This window comes from Globicephala melas, chromosome 2 (genome assembly GCF_963455315.2).
Source record: "Globicephala melas chromosome 2, mGloMel1.2, whole genome shotgun sequence".
NCBI classification, from domain to species: Eukaryota; Metazoa; Chordata; class Mammalia; order Artiodactyla; family Delphinidae; genus Globicephala; species Globicephala melas.
The window spans coordinates 139,648,731-139,673,936 of NC_083315.2; the positions used below are offsets into that span (position 1 = coordinate 139,648,731).

The 25,206-nt window shown below is 39.9% G+C and overlaps 1 protein-coding gene across 3 annotated transcripts in view; it reads right to left on the minus strand.

The window, feature by feature from the left end:
• PPP2R5E (protein phosphatase 2 regulatory subunit B'epsilon) overlaps positions 1–25,206 on the minus strand; it is a 199,535-nt gene that overhangs the window by 49,448 nt on the left and 124,881 nt on the right. For all 3 annotated transcript variants that reach the window (XM_060294884.1, XM_030855176.3, XM_030855175.3), the window contains exon 3: positions 23,259–23,455. In XM_060294884.1, the coding sequence (XP_060150867.1) occupies positions 23,259–23,455 (197 nt within the window). The remainder of the gene's footprint in view (positions 1–23,258; positions 23,456–25,206) is intronic.

The following is a 25,206-nucleotide window of genomic DNA, read 5'->3' on the forward strand; positions in this document are numbered from 1 at the left end:
GCACAACATTCCAAGACTGAACCAGGAAGAAGTAGAAAATATAAACAGACCAATCACAAGCCCTGAAATTGAGACTGTGATTAAAAATCTTCCAACAAACAAAAGCCCAGGACCAGATGGCTTCACAGGCAAATTCTATCAAACATTTAGAGAAGAGCTAACACCTATCCTTCCAAACTCTTCCAAAATATAGCAGAGGGAGGAACACTCCCAAACTCATTCTATGAGGCCACTATCACCCTGATACCAAAACCAGACAAACATGTCACAGAAAAAGAAAACTACAGGCCAATATCACTGATGAACATAGATGCAAAAATCCTCAACAAGATACTAGCAAACAGAATCCAACAGTACATTAAAAGGATCATACACCATGATCAACTGCGGTTTATTTGAGGAATGCAAGGATTCTTCAATATATGCAAATCAATCAATGTGATAAACCATATTAACAAACTGAAGGAGAAAAACCATATGATCATCTCAGTAGATGCAGAGAAAGCTTTCGACAAAATTCAACACCCATTTATGATGAAAAACCTCCAGAAAGTAGGCACAGAAGGAACTTACCTCAACATAATAAAGGCCATATATGACAAACCCACAGCCAACATTATTCTCAATGGTGAAAAACTGAAACCATGTCCTCTGAAATCAGGAACAAGACAAGGGTGCCCATTCTCACCACTATTATTCAACATAGTTTTGGAAGTTTTAGCCACAGCAATCAGAGAAGAAAAAGAAATAAAAGGAATCCAAATCGGAAAAGAAGAAGCAAAGCTGTCACTGTTTGCAGATGACATGATACTATACATAGAGCATCCTATAGATTCTACCAGAAAACTACTAGAGCTAATCAATGAATTTGGTAAAGTGGCAGGATACAACATTAATGAACAGAAATCTCTTGCATTCCTCTACACTAATGATGAAAAATCTGAACGAGAAATTAAGAAAACACTCCCATTTACCACTGCAACAAAATGAATAAAATGCCTAGGAATAAACCTACCCAAAGAGACAAAAGACCTGTATGCAGAAAACTATAAGACACTGATGAAAGAAATTAAAGAGGATACAAACAGATGGAGAGATATACCATGTTCTTGGATTGGAAGAATCAACATTGTTAAAATGACTATATTACCTAACGCAATCTACAGATTCAATGCAACCCTTATCAAACCACCAATGGCATTTTTCACAGAAGTAGAACAAAAACTTTCACAATTTCTATGGAAACACAAAAGACCCCGAATAGCCAAAGCAATCTTGAGAAAGAAAAACGGAGCTGGAGGAATCAGGCTTCCGGACTTCAGACTGTACTACAAGGGTACAATACTCAAGACAGTATGGTACTGGCCCGAGAACAGAAATAGGTCAATGGAACAGGATAGAAAGCCCAGAGATAAACCTACGCACATATGGTCACCTTATTTTTGATAAAGGAGGCAAGAATATACAATGGAGAAAAGACAGCCTCTTCAACAATTGGTGCTGGGAAAACTGCATAGCTATATGTAAAAAAATGAAATTAGAACACTCCCCAACACCATACACAAAAATAAACTCAAAATGGATTACAAACCTAACTGTAAGACCAGACACTATCAAACTCTTAGAGGAAAACATAGGCAGAACACTCTATGAAATAAATCACAGCAAGATCCTTTTAGACCCACCCTCTAGAGAAATGGAAATAAGAACAAAAATAAACAAATGGGACCTAATGAAACTTAAAAGCTTTTGCACAGCAAAGGAAAACATAAACAAGACGAAAAGACAACCCTCAGAATGGGAGAAAATATTTGCAAATGAAGCAACTGATAAAGGATTAATCTCCAATATTTACAAGCAGCTCATGTAGCTCAATATCAAAAAAACCCAAAAAACCCAATCCAAAAATGGGCAGAAGACCTAAACAGACATTTCTCCAAAGAAGATATACAGATTGCCAACAAACACATGAAAGGATGCTCAACATCACTAATCATTAGAGAAATGCAAATCAAAACTACAATGAGGTATCACCTCACACCAGTCAGAACGGCCATCATCAAAAAATCTACAAACAATAAATGCTGGAGAGCGTGTGGAGAAAAGGGAACCCTCTTGCACTGTTGGTGGGAATATAAATTGATATAAGCACTATGGAGAACAGTATGGAGGTTCCTTACCAAACTAAAAATAGAACTACCATTCAACCCAGCAATCCCACTACTGGGCATATACTCTGAGAAAACCATAATGCAAAAGGAGTCATGTACCGCAATGCAGCACTATTTACAATAGCCAGGACATGGAAGCAACCTAAGTGTCCATCGACAGATGAATGGATAAAGAAGATGTGGCACATATATACAATGGAATATTATTCAGCCATAAAAAGAAACGAAATTGAGTTATTTGTAGTGAGGTGGATGTACCTAGAGTCTGTCATACAGAGTGAAGTAAGTCAGAAAGAGAAAAACAGGGCTTCCCTGGTGGCGCAGTGGTTGAGAGTCCGCCTGCCGATGCAGGGGACACGGGTTCGTGCCCCGGTCCGGGAAGATCCCACATGCCACAGAGTGGCTAGGCCCGTGAGCCATGGCCGCTGAGCCTGCGCATCCGGAGCCTGTGCTCCGCAACGGGAGAGGCCACAACAGTGAGAGGTCAGCATACGGCAAAAAAAAAAGGGTCTGCAAGAAAGAGAAAAACAAATACCATATGCTAACACAGATATATGGAAACTAAAAAAAAAAAAAAGGTTATGAAGAACGTAGGGGCAGGACAGGTATAAAGACGCAGAAGTAGAGAATGGACTTGAGGACACACAGAGGGGGAAGGGTAAGCTGAGACGAAGTGAGAGAGTGTCATGGACTTAAATATACTACCAAATGTGAAATAGATAGCTAGTGGGAACAGCCGCATAGCACAGGGACATCAGCTCGGTGCTTTGTGACTACCTAGAGGGGTGGGATAGGGAGGGTGGGAGGGAGACGCAAGAAGGATGAGATATGGGGACATATGTATATGTATAGCTGATTGACTTTGTTATAAAGCAGAAACTAACACCCCATTGGAGAGCAATTATACTCCAATAAAGATGTTTAAAAAAAAAGACATATGCACCCCAATGTTCACCGCAGCACTATTTACAATAGCCAGGACATGGAAGCAACCTAAATGTCCATCAACAGAGGAATGGATAAAGATGTGGTACATATATACAATGGAATATTACTCAGCCATTAAAAGGAACGAAATTGGGTCATTTGCAGAGATGTGGATGGACACAGAGACGATCATACAGAGTGAAGTAAGTCAGAAAGAGAAAAACAAGTATCGTATACTAACATGTGTATGTGGAATCTAAAAAAATGGTATAGATGATTTTATTTCCAAAGCAGACACAGACGAAGAGAACAAATGTATGGATACAAAGGGGGAAGGAGGGGTGGGATGAATTGGGAGATGGGGATTGACATATAAACACTATTGATATAATATGTATAAAATAGGTAACTAATGAGAACCTACTGTATAGCGCAGGGAACTCTACTCAGTGCTCTGCAGTGACCTAAATGGGAAGGAAATCCAAACAGGAGGGGATATATGCATACTATAGCTGACTCACTTGGCTGTACAGTAGAAAGTAAAAACATAACACTGTAAAGCAACTATATTCCAATTTTTCTTAAATGAACAAAATAAGTTTTTAAAGTATGTTAGAAGAATTTATTTTTCAACTATTTTATTTTAATCTACACTGGGTTTAATGCAAAGAAAAATAAAATTAAGAAATAAGTGTCCCTTCCCCGTGGTTTCCAGTTCACACATATGGGCACATAGTTCACAGTGTAAAATGATATATTGGTCTTCCAAATGATTACTTAAGAACCATCCATTTAAACTTGAACCGTTTAAATTTTTTTCCTTCTCATTTAACAACAATAAAAAGTAATAAAAATCTTTCTGTGATGCCAGAAGAAACAAAAAAGAAAGAAAGAAGTGTCCTTGAGGTAGTCTAATTCATTTTCATTTCAACGATATTCCAATAAACACTGAATGTTGGAATCAAACTAAAGGCTTGAAGGCACTGGCCTGGCCTCCAGAAAGTGACGATAAGGACTGAAAGCAAAGCTGGGGGAATGGGAGGAATGGGAATTAAAATCTGGAATGTTAAAAGCCCTCCTCGGGCTTCCCTGGTGGCGCAGTGGTTGAGAGTCCGCCTGCCGATGCAGGGAACACGGGTTCGTGCCCCGGTCCGGGAAGATCCCACATGCTGCGGAGCGGCTGGGCCTGTGAGCCATGGCCGCTGAGCCTGCGCGTCCAGAGCCTGTGCTCCGCAACGGGAGAGGCCACAACAGTGAGAGGCCCGTGTACCGGGGGGGGGGGGGGGGGGGGGGGGGAAAGGGGGGGGAAAGGCCCTCCTCAAAGACAGCAAACCTAGGATTAAGGATTCTACTGAGTTGCTTCTAGAATCAGATCACGTTAGAGACTACGTAACCCAGCTCCATTTGTATGAAATAAGAAAAGTGACGTCCAAAGAGCTTGTGAGTTTTTCAAGGTAACACAGCGCCGTGATCTGCACAGAGAGTTCTGGGGGTTCTTTCCTTGACACATCACCTCCACCCCAACCCCTGAAGACCATGTATGGATCCGACTTCTTTATATCTCTCTCTCTTTTTTCTCTGATTCCCCCCATCATTTCTTTTTATCATTTTTATTACTCTCTCATTTTCCCATCCCTCCTTTCCCATCACCCCCTTCTTAGGTTTTCAATGGCATCCATAGGCATTGTTTACCTGAGAGCGTTCAGGCCTAAGCTGATGGATGACCCTGCCCGGCACTAACAGAGAAATAAAACACGCTGTGCCCGCCTGCTGTCTGGTTCAGCTCCGCATCATCAGACACCTAGATGACGGCAGTGGTTTCCTCTCTGGTGTTCCTGCTCCTCACATCCCTTCTTCTCACCTGCGCAATTGGATTTTGAGCCCCTCGGGGGCTCTTTACTAATTTCTGAATGCCTAGAGCCTGATATACAATGAATGGAAATAAATAGGGTTTCCAGATAACATACAGTGTACCAGTTGAGTCTAAGTTTCACATAAACAAATAGTTTTTTGCTCAAGTATGTCCCACATACTGCAAGGGGACTGAAAAAAAATTATTCATTGTTTATCTGAAATTCAAATTTAACTAGGCGCCCTATATTTTTATTTCCTAAATCTGACAACCCTAAAATAACACCAGTATTAATTAAGAACCTCTACTGGTTACAACTCAGTTGTGACTCAGGACTGGTGCTGTAACATACGAGGGAAGAGGAGGAGATGGGGATACTGTTGCGGGCAAGGCCTAGGACCTAACAGGGTCTTGCTTTGAAGGACTGGCTGCTCTCTAACTTTTCAGTTCTTTAGTTTCCTGCTGATTACTGTTAACTATGGCATAAAAAAATAAATTTCGAACTCTTGGCCAAACGTGAAAGAGAAGACTAAAAGGTTCCTAAGTGCATGGCCCGATAAGCAAAAGAGGAAGAAGTGTTTAGGCATACTTTCATCAGTTTTTGATTAAACAACTTATTACTTTTTAACTTGTGATATTAAAATACAACTACTAATATTTTAGTTACTTAAAACACTGCAGAAAAATAAATGAATAAATAAAAACTCACTGTCCTCAATCCCTTCCTCTCCAAAGAAACTACTAACTTTACACCATGATTTTGGTCGACATCTTGCTGTTGTTATTGTTTAAGGAAAATAACTAGCATATTATAAAAGAACAGAATGTGTTAGCACCTAGTAGCTAGTCACTAAATACCTGCCAGGATTAATAAAGAACAAAACAGAAGGTAAGGACAATAGAGTGAGTATTACTTTAAAAAAAAAAACACAACTATTTAACTTAAAGGACTATTAAAAAGTATTTTTAAAAGGTATTAAAGGAATACTTTTTATTTCCTTTAGTTATATATTTGTTAGCACTATTAATACTTAAGGCTTGGGAAAACCAGGCATGTAATGTAATCAGGGACCACTTTCACCACAGCATAACAAGGCAACTTAAATCATCTTCCCTGTGCTTTAAAATATTTTCTAGATGATTAAGTACCATCTTTCTTTGATAAAAGCAGGTGAACTTGTTGATATCAAAAAGATTTCTCCCTCTTTCATCTGTGAAACTATAATTTCATACACTTATGCAATACTGCAAGTATACCAACTGTAAATATAAAAATGACATCATAGCTATAAAATACATTTTCTTGGGATTATCTAAGAAGCAAATTTTCTAACAAAAAAGAACTATATGAACAATGTTAAATAGAGAAACTTCAAGCAAAATTCAAAGTGCCATTATTCCTCTAGCACTACTTGTATTAAGACCTCACGCAAGTAACAATTTTAATGATATCCCTGAGGTTTTCATCCAGTTCTTCATTCATTCATTCCATAATCCATCAACTACTGAAAAGAAACAAATGATTTAATCCAGCATTTATAATCAGAGGGAGGACCCAGTAAATGCAATGTTGAAGCTAGGTCATCGTGCATTATTTTCATAGTGTTTTGTGTTAGCCCAATAGATGCATCTAAATAGATATAGTAAAACTAAATCTTGAAAGAAAATAGGAAAATCTCATAAGTAGTTCATCAACATTTACCATGGATGCAATTTTCAAAAATAATTACATCTAAAACAAAAGTGTGAACATAAACAAAACTTACTTTAAATCTCTAAATCAGACATTTGAACAGAGAAGACTATTTCCAAACATACTAGGATTTGTATTAAATATTCAAACTCTAAGAATAAGAACTAAAATTCCAATAAAATTTGCCTAGATACCCTGCTATGCTATGTATGTTTTATAACATCAAAGTAATAAATAGTTTATACACATAATGTCAAGTTACTTTTGGCAGCACCAAATTTAAGAATTCTTAACGGTCCCAATGATAAAGAACCTTTCAAACCTGACTCTCAGCCCCTTTTAAATAATTATAGATAAATAATTACTCATAAATAAAAACAAGGGGAAAAATCCCAAAGCACATGTAATTACACTCAAGGAATTTAGAGCAGATAAATACCTTTGAAGCTGATGCTCTGATTAGGAAACAAATGGCAGCATTTTCAAACTTTCAATTAGCACTTAATTTAATTCACTGGCAATTTGTTCAATCAATAATTTGTTTCTAAAGCCAAACTATGTCTTTTAATTACCGCAATAAATCTACCGTAGTCGTCAGACTAGGTATAAATTCTCTTTTTAAACCTCACTGTCTACGTGAATGGATGAGGCTGTTTAAAAGTTGTGAAACCATTAAAATCCCTTATTCTAGCATAAAGACAAGTCCTTAGCACTAACTCTAAAGAGCAGAAATTTAACTAAATCAGTATGACAACTTCCTAGATTATGAGCCATCCACTGTAGGTGTCACTTTATTCTCTAATATATTAAACATGTAACTGTCATTGCTATGTAATATTATCAATACAATTAAAATGTTCAGACAAGCGTTTCCACAAGTTATTATTCAAACATGCTCACTTGAGTTAAATATGATTCCTTGAACCAAAACCACCTCGGCAATGCTGGTGTGTGCCACAAGCACACGTCCTAGCGATACAGTAAGGACTAAAATATTGTGATACACAGGTGTGTCAAGCTACTGCAGCAAGGGTGTTCACGTTTTTATCATAAAACCACCTTTGTGTACAAAGCTCTATACCTTTCAGAAAATATTCACCGAACCAGAACCAAAGACAGAGAGCACTGTTTCCACGTGACTAAGAAACACGTACTTGTGACAGTTGTGAGATTTGTTTTACAACATTCGGAAATCTAAAAGAGGATTTAAAAGATTTCTAAAGTCAATGATTACAACCTAATAATTGTTACCCATTCACTTTCATACCTTAAGTCTGTATTAACAGGGCTTTCTAGGACATAGCAGCCATTCTATTAAACCTGATTTCTGAAATGAGGCAGAAAGAACATCTTAAAATGATGAAAAGCTTAGCAGTCAGTTGAAGAGAGTAACAAACAACAAAAAAGGAAGTTTAAAAATTTATGTTGCCCAATTAGAATTTTTAAATACGTAGACAAATTCAAAAGACAAGATTAAATTAATAGAAATTTTGGTCATGTACTATTTTCCTAACTCACAATGATACCATCATTTTTACTTATATTTCCTTCATTAAGTATTTCTTTCAAAAAAAAAAACAAACGTGTTTTCATTGATGTTATTACTGCTGCTGTTGGTGGTGGCACTATTTAGTTGATAACTGTTATGATCAATTGGTGTAACTGGATTTTTCTGAAAATAATTTGATCCCTTTAGACAATCAGTTTCTAGAAGGATCAGAGCACTGACAACTGCATGGGAAGAAAGGGATCTGTCCACAAGAGATTAAGACCAGAGGATCAATAGAATTTGAATACAGATCAAACATAAATACTAGGTACAGTTTTGAGGAATAACATCAATATTTAGTTACAAGGAGACAAAAGGGAGAAAGCGCGTGAACGAAAGATCTCTGTCTTTTGTTCCGTTCTCTCTGACCTACCACATGCCAATCAGAAGACAGCAATGCGCCAATAGCAGGAAAAGAGATCGGGAGGGTAGGGGGATGCAAGGGAAAGAGGAGGATATCTGAGCAGAGCCCCCTCCATGTGCACTTATATAAAATTCAAAATCTCACAAAACTAACTAATAGCATTAATGCCAGTACAGAGCAAGGAGAGAGGACTCAAACCCACAAAATCTGTGCTCTTACTCACAGTGCCACATCCAGGCATATTAAAATGGGAGCCCTGTATGAGAGGGTGGCATTGAGACCGGCTGGGCCATTTCCTTACCACAACCCCCCTTTCGTCCTCCCAGGAACTCTCCTTTTATTGGTGCCTTTGGGTCTTTTCTCTTGGGCTTGTCTGATTCTCCAGAAAAGAAACATCCATCTCCAGAGTAGAGGCAAAAGGGATCTGGGAGCTGGGATGGGGAAGAGGGTTAAGGATCCTTCCACTCAACATGATTCCCTGCTTTCAGAAAGGTACCATTGCTCTGAACTGTGCCTTATATCCCTGAGTCTAGATTCCCTCCAGTTTAGCCTCTCCAGAGAGTAGTCCTTCAGTCTTCTGCTGGGAGTTGGAGGGCACAGTCATCTGGCTGCCTGGTTTGGGGGGAGTGGGTAGGATTAGGAGTTCCAACTACTTCTTACACAGACCTTCCACCAAGTCTCCTATTTTTGCCCCCATGCACCCTTACTTTGAAAAGTACCTTTCTGCACCTTCCAGGGGTTAATACGGTATGAGTTGGCTACTTCTGAACTGTCCTTGCTGTTGCTTAGGGTTCAACTGTCTCTAATCAGCCAAGATAGTGACCACAGGTTCATTTGCTTTCTGGCTTCCAAAATGTTGAGTCTGAGATGTCCTCTCCGTTTGGCTTTGTTCCTGTGGGCTTTATTTCCTTTCAGTAATTTTTGTGTGGGTTCAGAGATAAAGCAAGTAAACATAACGTATGTATGTGTTCAATTCGCACTATTTACTCAAAAGTTAGCAATTGTTTCCTATTAAATTATTTCTTCCATTCTCCAGTAACTTCTGCTAATTCAGGCAATTTAATTTTCTTATGCAAAAATGTCAATCCCCCATTCGTGGGAAAGAATCCAGCAGAACGACAAGAAAACTAAATGGCAGCTGCTCTAACCTCAGCCAAGGTAAAGTGAGAGATGCCCACATCAAGTTTCCTTTCTCAGAATTAGCACCAACCACAGTAAAAGATCTTAGTGTGAATCAAAATAGAAAGCAAAGCACATTCTGGATCTTGGAATACTGAATAAAGAAGTCAAATGAATGCCTCAAAGTCATCAATTTCACCCAATGAACAAGTACACAAATCTCAAAAGAAAAATCAGCACTACAACTCAAGGTCGAGCAAAGCTGAACCCTTGGCATGATGCTCTTGTCTCAATACTCAGTTCTCTGTCATCTCTTCTACTATGATTTCTGTTTCCAGGGCACTAGGATGTCCTTAACTCCATTATTTCCAGTTATGTACAGAGCAATTCTGACATCTCATTAGATCTCGAATTCATTCTAGTCAAAACCAATCACATCCTCTATTTTCCCCTGAAAGAGAATTCTCTTCTCACCTTTCTCATCTGTCTAACCCTTTGGAATTTTCTTTAACTCTTCCTCTCCGCTATCTGCTTTATGCAACTTATCAACAAGTCATTTTATTTATTCCTTCACAACGTCTCTTGGGGCTAATGGTGGTGTTACTTTTTTATTTTTTTTAATATTTTTTGATGTGGACCATTTTTAAAGTCTTTACTGAATTTCTTACAATATTGCTTCTGTTTTATGTTTTGGTTTTTCGGCCACGAGGCATGTGGGATCTTAGCTCCCAGACCAGGGATGGAACCCGCACCCCTTGCATTGGAAGGCGAAGTCTTAACCACTGGACTATCAGGGAAGTCCCAGTGTTACTTTTAATAGTGGAATTTGAGAACAGTTTAAATGTCCCCAGGTGGGAAAAGCGTTAAGTAAACAATGGTATATCCACATGATGGAGTATGAGGCAGACATTAGAACGATGTTTTTAAAATATATTTAATTACATGAAAGCATGTTTACATCATAATTCTAAAGAAATTTTTAATGCAAAATTAAATACATAGTAAGATTAGAAAAAAAATTTTAACAAGGGAAAACAGGAAAGGGAACAAGGCAATTTTCTTAAGTGACGGCAATGTTCTAGATCTGGCGTTATCGTTACATGAGTGTATAGAATTGTTAAATTCATTGAACATTCACTGTCTAAGCCCTGTTCTTAAAATTGTATTCCATGTAAGCATATCTAAAAATTTTTTATTTAAGGGAAAAATCTCATTTTAAAACAGTGACTAGGAGGAAACTGGCCAAAATGTGGACAATGATTGAATTTAAATAATGAAACTATGGATCATTTTTTTCTCTGGTTTCCAAACTTTCTTTTATGAGCACAGGAAAAAAAGAGAGAAGATGGGGAGTCCCTTTACATATTATTTTCCAGTTCCTCTTCCTTTGCTACCATCTGACAAGATTAGGACAACAGCCTTCTGCCACCAGCCATCCTGGGTTAAATCTGCCAGCCAAAAGTCTCTGTAAAGCAGCTGGCAGGAAGCTTTTTTTGTGGGGCAGGAGAAAGAAAAATAAGAATATCGTTTACATTTCACCTCCTATTCAAAAACCTTAGCAACTCTCTGCTTCCTGTCCATAAGATTAAGTCTAACCTCTTCTACTTAGCTTGCCAAGACCTCTGTAATCTAGACCCATCCCTGCCACTCCATCTTATTACCCACAAATTCCAACCACGAACCCTCCAGTCCCATTAGGCTTCTATTTCAAGACTAAACTTTGCTCAAAGTAAGAGGCAACTTTTTACCTGCTGAAATGCTGACAGTAATGTTAAATTAATTCTCTCTAGAGTCTATTATCCCCACACGAACCATCACCAGGAAATATTTCCCACAGAGAGACAACTATATTGCACTGCCTCCAAAACTGGAAATGTAGCAGTGAATCCAAAAGTGAAGATTGTTGATATTAAATCTTGGAATCCAAAAATAGAGGTGTAAACACTGCAATAGTCATAGTGCTTACTGTGTATAAATACGGAGCAGGCCATCTTGCTGCTGGCAGTCAAGCACTCACGTCCCACACACAGGCTAGCCCTGTGATACCAGGTTTTTGCTACATAACATTATGCATGGACTACGGATCCTACATCCCAGAAAGGTACTAAAACTGGTAAATTAAGTCATTTTGGTAAGAGCCAAAGTGCACAAGTTGATAAAACAATAACAACACGGGGCTTTTTTGAGAACACGTATAGTCCTTTAACATCTGCTTTGAACACTTTACGGTTCAAAATCAGCTAATGCTAAAAGAAAATCTAAACCTCTTGAATTTTGAATTTTAAAAACGCACACAACACTTGAGGCTCCTGAGGCAGAGTTTCTGGCTATTGAGTATGTGTTCTTATATGAAATCACTGAAAATAAACAGGGAACTGTCAAAACTGTCACTGCCCCTTACTCTGTGTCTGTGTGTAAGTCTCTGTCTCTGTGACCCTTCATTAGTAAAATAAAGCCCTGAGCTAAAGGGTGAGCAGTGAAAACAAAACACACCTGACCTACATTTGACCAGAGATTAACATCGCCCTTTACCAGATACTACTGCTTCATAATAAATTGAGGAAGAAGCCCCTCCAGACAGACAGCTCTCCCTCACCAGCCTCACTGAGGCACGCTGGCCTCATCTTGGAGGGGGAGACAGGAGCGTGGGTGTCAGTTCCTGGGAAAGGAACCAAGACAGGGTTCTAGGGGCAGGTACTGCCCACCAACCCTTTTAGCTTCCTTTTTCTAGGGGGGGCCGCACCGCGAGGCATGCGGGATCTTAGCTCCCCATTCCCTCTGCAGTGGAAGTGCAGAGTCTTAACCACTGGACCGCCAGGGAAGTCCCTAGCTTCCATTTTCAATGTGCTTTTAAAGACCATTGCCTTCCAATTATTTCACCCTTCAAATAACTACACTTACTTTCCAGAATAGGGCATGACAAACTCCCCACTTTGTACCTGATGGCAGCACAAATACAAAACTCAACTTTCTAGCACCTTATCTAGCACCTTATAAGCTTAACACATTTTTCTAACTTCTAAGAGAAAAAGCCAAACGTCCCGCAAAAGGAAGAGGCCTGCATTATTCCAGAATGTTCTACTCTATTCTACTCTATTCTCATAAATGCCTTAACTTCTTCAGGAAGGGAAATTCCATGGTATTTCAAGGTAGCCCATGGAGCCCCTGCCCAGCCCCCGCTCTCTGTTTGTAACCCACCTTTCTGTAGGGCCAGGAAACATTATACTCTCCAGAATACCTTGCTTATCCATTTTATTAAAAAGTAAACTCACTCTCCAACTTACCAAATAGTTATAACAGGTCCTATTTTTATTCAGAAACATCCTCTCTTCTGTATGTCACCCTCTGCCCTCCTGGCACTGCTCCTCCCGCGGAGCAGCATGTGGGATCTTCCCGGACTGGGACACGAACCCGTGTCCCCTGCATCGGCAGGCGAACTCTCAACCACTGTGCCACCAGGGAAGCCCAAGTTTGGCTTTTAATATTGGTCAGAAGCCACCTACCTCCTGGAAATGACCTGCGTTGTTTTCTTGCCAAATTCTTGCCTCAAGCATTACTGTCTCTGAGAATGCCACATGGAGGACACTCATTTTCTCCGTTTCTTCCTGCTAATAATGCACCACTGTGGCGTAACCGGCTTTCCCCTTAGAGAATCAACCAATAAATACCTCTCTCTCATTTCTGTCTCTCCTCAGTAAAGAGAAGACTGAGCCATATAAACTAACATCAATTCCTACGCTAGAGGTTAAGACCCACTTATGTATACCACAGGCAGTATTTCCCAATCATTATATCATCCATTTTCTTGGCAGATTTTTCCAGAAGTATTGCTTACATCGCTAACCATATTTTCAGTTTCAAGGTTAAATTAAAAGGTGGGATAAAAGAGGAATCAAAACTTGAATGCAATACTGTAACTTATCCTGCAAAACTCTGCTGCCAGCTTGGGGGCGTGGGGGAAGGAGAAAGAAGGGGAATATTCTCATCTCCGTGAAATGATAGTATTGGATAGATCAGTGCTAGACAAGTCACAGCTGTCAAACCATTTTAGGTATATTGAAAACTCTGAACAATCTGTAAAGCAGTTAAGCCACAGGGACTACAGCTTGTAAATGAAGCAAACAGCAATCATGAGTAGCTCATTGCTTCCTGAGTAAAAATCTGCTCCTTAAAATGTTTAAATTAAAACTAAACCCATTAAAATCCCTGTCTGATATTTTAAGAGAGAATGTTTGCAGGAGAGAAGTGGTAAATTATTAATACCGTGTGGACATTACTATGCAAGTAATATCAGGAAAAATTTTATGTAGGGCAGCATATATACACATGTATATATATAGTTATACACACACGGGCACCTGCAGATTAACAGGGCTCTCCCCACACCCTCAAAAAAAGACTTGAGAATAAAATTTCCCAGAGAGAATTAAAGTTTAAAATCAACAGTCAAAGATATGGAAAGTCATCTTAAAGAGACAAAAAAGCTTTCAGGCTAGCAAGACTTCACTGTAACCAGAAAAACTGATTAATCCATCCAAACAAAAAAGGTTAAGTCTAGCAGAGGTGGCAAAGGTGGTACTATGAATAATGATAACAGTAACAACATCATAACAACCTTTATAAAGTTACAGTGGGTAACAACTTTAAGAGGATTAAGACTCATCTAAGATCACACGGCTAGGTAAGTGGCCCAGGTCATTCCATCTACATCACAGACCCAGGGAGGACCACAAAAAGGAAAAGCAGGCTGTACAAATGTTAAGTGCTTCCAAGGATTAGGGGCCAACATAGAGATGGAGGGGCATTTTTTTTTTTTTTTTTTGGCGGTACGCGGGCCTCTCACCGCTGGGGCCTCTCACCGCTGCGGCCTCTCCTGCCGCGAAGCACAGGCTCCGGACGCGCAAGCCCAGCGGCCACGGCTCACAGGCCCAGCCGCTCCGTGGAAAAGGGGCCCCTCCGGACCGGGGCACGAACCCGTGTCCCCCGCATCGGCAGGCGGACTCCCAACCACTGTGCCACCAGGGAAGCCCAAGAGATGGAGGGACATTTAAATCATCTAACTCCCTTGCTCCAATCCAAGCTAACCAAACAATTTAGGGATCCCTTGGCTGCTGACATAGCTTGCCTGCTTCTAACGGTGGGGCAGAGAGAAAAGTAGCATGGCGGGAGCACATGAACTTAAGGGATACGACCATCTCGAGGATGGAACAGAGGAGAGTTCTGAGCTACACAGCTTTCCTCCTGAGGTCCTCCTCACCCCCAATCACCATGTACTCCTGCCTACTGGGAAGGAGTGGTAGGGCAGAGAAAAAGTGTTAATTTGAGAATAACACAAAGGCAATGTAGTTATTATATATAGGATAGTGAGGTGGTGCGGGGAGATGGAGTGAAAGGGAAGCTGTTTCTTAAGCAAAAACAAACATTTAACCCCAGAGCCTATTATTTGATAAAATAACAAGCAAGGAAAAGGTAGAGGGAAAGCATCAAGGCCTTATGACTTATTCAGAGGGGCTCAGGAGGAGAACATAGTACTGAGGCCAATAGTCCAAATTTAGAGATTTTAGTCTTCATTCCTATTAGAAAGACTGATCCCAGGAGAGCATTATGGCACAGCCGTTAAGAGGATGGGCCCTGTAGCCAGAAAGACTGGGTTCAAACCTCAGTTCTGCCAGTTACCCAGGTGAGTACCTTTGGGCAAGTTTCTTAACCTCTCTCTACTTCCTTTACATCATCTATAACATAATATATAATAATACTATAACAAAATATAATATAATATAAAATTATATAATTATATAATATATAATACAAAAGAAGGTTGTTGTTAAGACTGAATTCATCCACACAGTAGTTGCTGCAGATTATTATGCTGCTAACAATGGAAGGTGTACAGGTGCTGGTGACCTTCTTTTGTTAGTGCACACCTTTATGAAGAACCTCTAAAGATTAAGTATTCAACCACAATTCTAAACTGTATAACCATTATAAAAACCTACAAAAATTGACACAAGGTAAAACAAAAAATCTGAATAGTCAGACATGTATTTTAGAAATTGAGGGGGTCTGGGAGGGATGGATTGGCAGATGCAAACTATTATATATAGAATGGATAAACAACAAGGTCCTACTGTATAGCGCAGGGAACTATATTCACTATCCTGTGATAAACTGTGATGGAGAAGAGTATGGAAAAGAATGTATATAGATAGACAGATAGATAGATAGATAGATAGATAGATAGATAGATAGATAGATGTATAACTGAATCACTTTGCTGCACAGCAGAAACTAACACAACATTGTAAATCAACTATACTTTAATAAAATAAATTAAAAAAAAAAAAGAATTCACTGCCAGAAAACTTCCCATAAAGAAAACTCCAGGCCCAGATGGTTTCATTGGTGAAATCATTCTTACAACTTCATTTTTCATCTTTAGTTACTGCCATAAATGGGAAGACCCTGCTCCTTTCCAATCTCATCCTACATTTTCCAACAGAGCAGCATCAAGCAGAGCACTGCATATGTAAAAATCGAGCTTAAACCATTCTGGAGTCAGATTATATCTTTGAAAATTTAATCAAAAGCTACAGATCTTCTCCCACAAAAAGAGGCAAAACACAGAATTTTGCACTCAACATCAGGAGGTCCACTGACCCCCATGAAACCAACTGACGGACACCCAAAGATGCTAAATGAATATTGTTAAATGAGCATTAACTGAAGTAGCACAGAGTGACAGTTTAAGGAAAGGACAGAGCGCCTGCCAGTTTCTCTACCCTCTGATAAATTACAAATGGTAACAATCTGTTCCTAACCTTGAGCAGCAATTCTTCCTGACCTCATTCTAAAAGTATCTTTTGGTAATCTTCATCATCATAACCTTAAATTCTTTCCAAAGTACCAAGGAATTCTTTTTCTAATTTAATTCTTAGGTCCTATCTTTTAGACTTATCCTATCCATAAAAATTCCCCAATAAGTTCATCACTTCCTAAATGACTTTCCCAGATGTCACTCAATTCTTTCCCATTATTTATATTTCCAATCTTGTAAGCAGCCCACCTTCCCCCATCCCACATCCAGTGGCTCACACCAAAAGATCTTATCTCCTTTGGGCCTAAAGAGTCGCCTCCAAGGCAAATTCTGGCCGGGGATGTATAGTTATATTCCTTATCAGATGCAGGAGGATGAAAAATGGAAATTTCATATTCCCCCTGGTAGTTATCATTCCCAAGGCTACCTTTAGATAGCTGTTATTTTATGAAAAGAAATCCTCCATCCTTTAGCCGAGAGAGGATGCAATGAAGTTAACAAAGCATTCCTAAGAGTCTGTGTAGGCACACTCTGAGACCTTTAATTGCGACTTCATATTTTTCTACAAAACCATATTATCCTATTAAGAGGCTAACCAGAGCTGTGATTTCCAGTTAAGTCACAGAATGTATAAAAGATAAAGCACTTAGATAACCAAGTGACAGGACATAATTTGAGAGTGGGAAAAAACGAAGCTAATGTGTGGCCAAGAAACAATATAAAGGACTCAAGGAAAGATTTCAATAGAAAAAAGAAGAAAAAGTTGTACAACATATTTTATCTTAAAACTACATTCGCTTTGGAAAATCATATATTCTACAGTTTGAGATATACAGAGATTTAACCACAGATGAGGTAAGAATAGGGCAGACTCTGAAATCAAGAAAAGCCAAGATATAAAGAGAAAATATGAAAATAATAACAGCAAATGACCAGTGCAACAAGATATACTTTGTGCAGGAAAGAAGTGATAGGGTTTTACTCTCATGAGGACAGTACACCCAAGATTCCACCACTGTACGTGCAATCATTATCTACAGCCGTCATTTCAACTTCCTCATGTTTTGCATACTACCTCCCCCGAACCACTGCACTGAAGCACAAGGATTCTCTGCATCACCTGGGGTCCCAGTATTGTTCTCTTTCTCTCCTGCTCTACTCTCATGCTAATAATTACCAATCTCAATCTCCAACTTTCCCATCTAGGACTCCTGTAACCTCAAAGTTAACACATCAAAAATCAACCCAGCTTCCACCCAAAAAACCTGCTCCCCTTCCTGCTGTACCTTTCTCAAATAGGAGCACCATGACTACCAAATTCCCAAAGCTATCCTAGACTGCTTCCTCTCTGTCTCACTCCAAACATCAATGCAAATGTTACGTGCCTTCAATTTTACCTCCTAGTGAGTCTTAAATGCCATCCTTTCCTCATCTTCTCTACTTTCACCCCGTGCTTGGTTTAGGCCCTCTTAACAACTTCTCTGATACAACAGGCCCCTAATCAATTCCTCTCTGCCTTCGAGTTCAGCCCCCTCCAATCTACCTGGCTCACTGCCATACAGTACAAATCTGACTGTGTCACTCCCCTGCTTACAACTTTTCAATGATTATCAACCCACACACGCGCACTTAATGCTGTAACAACACAACACTGCTTGTGTTCCTCTGAATATATCATGCGGTTTGGGAATTCCTTTGCATCATGTAATTCTCTTTTTCATTTCAACACGATTTCAGCCCCTGGAAAACATGTTTTCACCTTTTAATACTCGGGCTTTCCTCACTTTGTAAAGCCTTCCTTGACCACCCCTACCCTCCTCGGATTAACCTCCCTTTTGCTCTACTCCTTCCCTGCCTTCTACATACTTCTATTAATGCACGTATGACATATTTTATTATTTGTTCACATGACTGCCCTCTCTACCAGACTGTGAGTCTGTTGACAGAGCAGGGTCCTGTCTTTTTTTAATCATCAAAATGTAAAAACATGGCTCTAAATCACTCAATAAACATTACTTGGAATTAATTAAAATGATGTCTTCACCCGTTAAGATTTCCTCTCACATTTGAACTATCCCCCAAAGAGATGGTTTTGAAAAGGAAGATGTGTGAATATAAAGAGTATAAAATACAGTTTAAGTTTGAGTAAAAAAAAAAAAAAAAAATTAACCCAAGATTACTTGGAGAGCTAGAAATTCTAAGAAATCTTTTAAATGGATGCATGGCAACAGAATCAGAGACAAAACATGAGCATAATGTGGTAAAAATACTGCCTCAAAGACAGAAGCCTGACACTTGAGATGATGCACGGCAAAATGTGCCAGAGCCTAAGGAACTAACAGTCCCGGTTCTCATTTTTCCATCAGATGTGACCCCATGAGAAAGAAACACATGGAAGAAACCACTTACAGAGCAGAAGCAACTACTCTGGACAGTGTTCTGTAAACTTTAAGAATGGCAGAATCCAGAGACTTCCCTGGTGGTCCAGTGGTTAAGACACCATGCTTCCACTGCAGGGGGCACGGGTTTGATCCCTGGTCAGGGAACTAAGATTCTGCATGCCATGCAGCGTGGCCAAAAATAATAATAATAATAGAAAAGAAAAAAAAAAGAATGGCAGAATGCATTCTAAATTTCTTACACTGTGTTGACGAAAGAGCTGGTATTTTTCAGAGCTGGAAGGATGTGAGAGACCACCACCAACTCCCTTCATTTACAAGCGGAGACTTGGGGCTTAGAGCGGAACCCAAGTCTCACCACTGATTAAGTGGAAGATGAGAAATGAGGACAGTGGCTTCTACTTTCTCTATCTAGGGGTCTTTCCACTACCCCACACTACCCTTCTGCAGGTGAGTTAGGTGCTATATTTTTTTAAATTTTGTTTACACATAAAGAGTTATTTGTCTTTCTTAATTCTAAGAGTCTGTAGGTGGTGTCTAGACTTTATATAAATGCTAAAAATGGTTTCCACACTCATAGATTACTTTCATCTTCTACTCTTTTCTTACCCTAACAGGCATAGCAACTCTCAAAGTACAGTCCCATCAGGTTTTGGTAATAATACTGACATCAGAACATGCCATCTTAAGTCATCACTCATCCTGGTTTGTAAAACCTAGCTATCGCTTCATTGATATTTCATTAAAAGCACTACCATTTCCCTCACTAATCCTAGTGAAGTAGTTTCATTTTACAGTAATAAGAAAGAGGAATAGGTGGGAACAGTAACTATTCAACAGGCAGGATTGGAATTACAGAATTTGAGGACCACTGAGGCAATGGGGTACAGCATATCGAGCTAACAGAGCATTTTAAGTCCACAAACAGGAACTCTGGGTTCCCCCAATGATTATAAAGTCAAGTATCTAATAACGAAATCACAAAATACAGTAACAGTATCATTGATTAAATGCTTGCCATGTGTTAGCGACTGTGCTAAGGGCTTTACATACATCATCGCCAATCCTCACAAAATACCCAAAAGGTAGGTACGTTACAGATGAGGAAAGCGAGCAGTAATAGCACCAGGATTTCTACACACAAGGGGCTCACACGTGGCAAAACAGAAGGGAGTAGAGGGCAAGTAAGGACTTGGTTCCAATCCTTCTTAAAGAGACATAAATCCCTGTTTACTAGGTTGTATGTGTGTCTGAGGTGGTGAGAACCTTGATGTACAAACAAAGCACGATTTTCCTCAGGTGGACTATTCATGGAGCAGGGCAGGAGAGACTGTGGCTGCCCTTCCCCCAAGGCCACACACCTCTTAGCACCTCACAAAAACTGAGGACTCCAAAGATGGAGGGCTCTGTCCGCAGTGATGAAGCAAGTAAGTGTGGCCGGAGTTGGCATTTGAACCCAGGTTTGTGTGGTTTCAAAGCCCTTTCTCTTTCTACACTGCCACGCTACTTCCTTCTCTATAAATGCCATTTTGTCTAGGAACCATGCAAAATTAGTAGGTAGCAATTTCACAAATCACAAAATATGAAAAATAAATTACACCTCTGAGAACCCTAAACTATCACCCAGAAAGTCAATTATCTAATGCCCTAGAATAGCATGCATGCTACAGATTCAATACTTCCTAAAGTAGGGCTTAAGTACATTTTAAAGTACACATTCCCACACGAATGACAGGAGTCTTTTTTTTTTTTTTTTGCGGTACGCTGGCCTCTCACTGTTGTGGCCTCTCCCGCTGCGGAGCACAGGCTCCGGACGCGCAGGCTCAGCGGCCATGGCTCACGGGCCCAGCCGCCCCGCGGCATGTGGGATCCTCCCCGACTGGCGCACGAACCCGCGTCCCCTGCATCGGCAGGCGGACTCCCAACCACTGCGCCACCAGGGAAGCCCAGGAGTCTTTTGTTTAAAGTTTTTTTGTTGGGGTAGAGGGGCATGGGGAGAGGTGATAAGAAGAGAAAATGGTCTCCTCTGAGAGACTCAAGCTGGTTTAGGACCAAGTTGGTTCACAGGAATGAATGGGTTTTTGGATTATGCCAGCTACTGGGTTTAAAGCTGAATATAATCCAATGACATCCAATATTTTCATCCTAATTTGAGAGCCTAAAATGCCCCTATTTTAAGAGGGAATTCATCTATTCATTCAACAATCTCCAGGTAGGCCTGGGCTACGAGGTATTACAGAGGCCACAGAGATGTGCAGGACAACTCGGAACAGTTCCTGCTTAGGAGTACTTACAGCCTAATTAGAAAAATCAGATAAACGTGCAAAAGGATTAAATAGCAGCAAATGAACAAATTCTAAAAGGGTGAGTTGCCAAGAAGTGGTAGAAGTGAAGGAAGGGAAAACTCTGGGCTTTTCAGGAACCAGTGGTAGCACTGTAAGCCAGACCTTGAAAGGAAGGGGCGAATCAGAATTAAAGGCAGGAGGGCAGGGAATTCACAAAGGTCCAGGAACAGGGAAAAGGGCTATTACAAAACAAATCCACAAATACCCAGATGTTCTCGCAGAAGGGCGAACTGAGGTGTGTCCGAGGATATCCATGGGGTCGTGGTTAAATAAATTATGGCACATCCACACAACGAAATGCAGCTATAGAATGAATGAGGCAGCTTTATATGTACTGATGTACATTATATACTGCTAAGTAAAAAAAGCAAGGCACAGAGAGTGTGTATACTATGCTACCATTTGTGTGTTTACAAAAAACAATATTTATACATATATGCTTGTATATGCTTCAATATTCACGGACTATCCATGGAAAGATATAGAAGAAATTTATAAACGGTGGATACCTCTGTTCGCTGAGGACATGGGTAGGTTAAAACCAAGGGACTGTGCTCTGCAGAAGGCAGGTGGGCTAGAGAATATCCTAAGTATCAGGGTAAGAGGTTTAGAGAACATGCAAACTCTAGAGCATGGTTTCTCAACAGTGGCATCATTGACATTTGAGGCCAGATAATTCTTTGTTGTAAAATTATCTACAATTCTTTGTTGTAGAACAATCTACAAAATTGTTGTACAATGCTGTCCTGTGCATTGTAAGATATTTAACAGCATTCCTGGCCTCTACCCACTGGATGCTGGTAGCACCCCACCTCCCACCCCTGGTTGTGACTCCCAAAAATGTCTCCAGACAATGCCAAGGTGCCCTGGCAGGGAAATCGCCCCTGGTTGAGAGCCACTGCTCAAGAACCACAATATAAACAGTTAGCATACAAACCCTGTTTTACGTTCCTATAAATTAACAAATGCAATATACACTCCAATATGGATCTGAGGAATATATTGGACATTGTTTTGAAATGACCTTCATATATCTGTCATAGTTTCTCAAGTTGTGATAATTCAGGTCCCTTCCCAAATCTGAACTATTCATTTTTAACCATAACTACCCCATCACAGATGTCTCTTTTCTGCATTTGTTGAATACAAGTGATAAAAGTGAAAAAGAAAGGCTAAGTACATTTTCAGCAGTACACAGAGGGTGGGCGAGATTCCCCAGTGGGCTTCCCATGATGCACTGACCCCCTTGGATCTCTTCAGCATAACTTCTTGAGTTAGTAGACCAGCCCCACTTCCTCCAGATATCATGTGCTCTCTAGGTCCAAGATCTTCTAGGATGCCAAGGAAGGCAACCCTCCCACAGAAATCTAACAGAAAACTATATTTTGGCTCAGCTTCTGAAAAACTAATATAATTATTGACACAATAAGAACATAATTACTCATATTATGCTAATAATTGTTCTTCTCATAACTCTTAACGACCACACAAATTACAAGACGCTGTTCAAAAATAATGAAAGACATCACTCCTGTTTCTAAGATTATAAAGAGAATGAGTAGTTTATAAAGCCAAGAGAGGCTTTACCTAGATTCTACATATCACGATTTCATTAAGCTTAAAGCCATTTCTAATATACCACAGTGAATAGGGAGAAGAAAAAAAAATCAAGACATCCAACAGGCTTGAATATTTTTCAAACACAGATCTAAAACTTTTGTTGATTCTCCTGTGTCTTTTCTTTTCCCAATGCCAGAAATCCAGTAACACCCTGGCAATCTTTGCTTCGTATTTTGAAGTCACTGATTCCTCCAATACTGTTGTAGGTGAAAAGTTCTGGATTTCATTCTCATGAAATCATGCTCTTCAAATTTTAGTATTGTGCCAACTACTTGTGCTTAGCTCTCAGAAGGTTGGCTCTCATTTGTAGAGGTGACCTCCAGTGACCTGACCCTGCAGTAAATACACCTGTGAGTCCCTAAGGAAGGTGCTTAAATGTGTCCGCGGCGAAAAAAAGAAACTCACCATTCTAACTACTTCAGGGTAAGTCTGCTCTGTCAAACAGCCTCTGCTTATTGTAATGTAGTCCACCAGTTCATTAAGAGTGGAGCGCTTGTATTCTTTCATTTTAAGATCAGATAGCGTGTCCATGAAGTCAAAAATGACACAGCACTGCTGAAGTTTCTTTAGGAACAGTTCAGGCTGCTCTGAGGATGGAACGTCTAAGAAAAAAAAAGGAAATGGTGTAAGTCTGTCATCAATTTCTAGGTAACAGGAATTCTCTGTGAAAGTTAACTTCAAAAGCAAGCTCAAAAAAATAAGAATTCACATGACAACAGTGTTCTTTTAAACAGTTACACATGGGCAGGAGGGGATACCATATCCACTACTTCAGAGACCTTGTCTTTGGAAACTACATGGTACCAACACAATTGACAGCATTTGCTATTCAGCCACCAAAGATTGACCAAAATCCCAAGAGCTGTTAGAGAGTTGAAGCAAATTTTAACCAAAAACACCCCAATGTCAACACCCTTAAGCCAAAAACACTGAAAAAGGTCAAACTTTCCATTATAAGGTAGACACAGAAGTTTTCACTGTTGGTTTAAATTAATTTTACTAAAAAAATTTCAAAGCAGAAATGTCAGTTGATTCATTTTAATTTCATGCTGACATCCTTGGTATTTAAAGCAACTGTTGGGTGTGTGAGTTTATATTTCTTGTTTTGTTTTGGCTTGATATCTATGACGCTTCTTTGTCAAAGAAACTCGAAAAATCAACAAAATCAAGCAATACCAACTCTCTCAAAAAGGGCACATGAGTAATGGAACAATGCGAGTGAACTCTACTAAAATCTAGGCTCTCCCTTTTGACCCATCTTCTTCCTTTATGGTGGGAGAAAACTACTAACATTTTTATTAATATGTTCTCAGAATAAACATCTGTTCTTTTCCTACAGGCAGCAGGTCAGACATTTGGTTTGGTGTCGTTTCTAAAAAATATGTAGAAATTTTACACTAAAATTCCCCAGCGAGAACGGAAACCTGACCTACAATTAGACTTGAAAGACACCAACTAAGTTGTCGATAGCTCTTTCCACTCCTATCTTCTTTCCACTACTTTATTTATTCCACCAAACTGGAGCTTCTCTGGAAAGGTGATGAAATTATAACAAGAGAACCTCTGCTGCCTTCATCCAAGGCGATTAACTCATTAATCCTCAGAACACTCTTTGAGGTAAGCAGGTGGCATCATTTTATTATTCTCTATTTTTCACAGAGAAAATCAGAGACAATCATGGAGGTCCCACAGTGAATGAGTTATGAAGCTGGGCTCAGCACCTGGGTCTCTAACCACACTCCCACATTCCTTCTGTACGACTCAAGAAGGACTTGAACAATGTTTGACCTGTCACTTGCTACCATCCTCAGTTGCCAGCCTCCCAGTAAGTGCTTTACAGTGGCCTCACAGCGTGGGCCACCTGCTCCCTGGAGGTAAGTGCAACGGCTAACAGCACCCGTCTTACAGCCACCAGCAGCAGGGAGAGAGGGCTAGATTCCTAGTCACAGGATCCACATGACTCCTCTCCACAACCCCCTTGCCTCCCCACAGCCCCACAACCCAAGCGCCAGCCCATGTACCCAGGACCTCATGGATAATTCCCCCCAAACACCACCTACTGACATCAACTTTGGGGTAAGCCTAGATGAGGTGCAATGGGCATCTGAAAGTATAGCATTTCCCTACCAGATATAAGGGAACAAGAAGTAGTCGATGTTTTTAAAGGTATATAGCACCACTGCTACTCTCAGCAAAAACAAGTTACATATTTAGAAATTATTCTCAACCAATGAGTTGCCCCTTCCACCCCATAAATCCTCAAAGGCCTAATGTATCTTATAGTCAAAGAATTGGGGATTTGAGTTCAGCCATGACATATGTCTTATTCTATGACCCTAGACTTCATCACTTC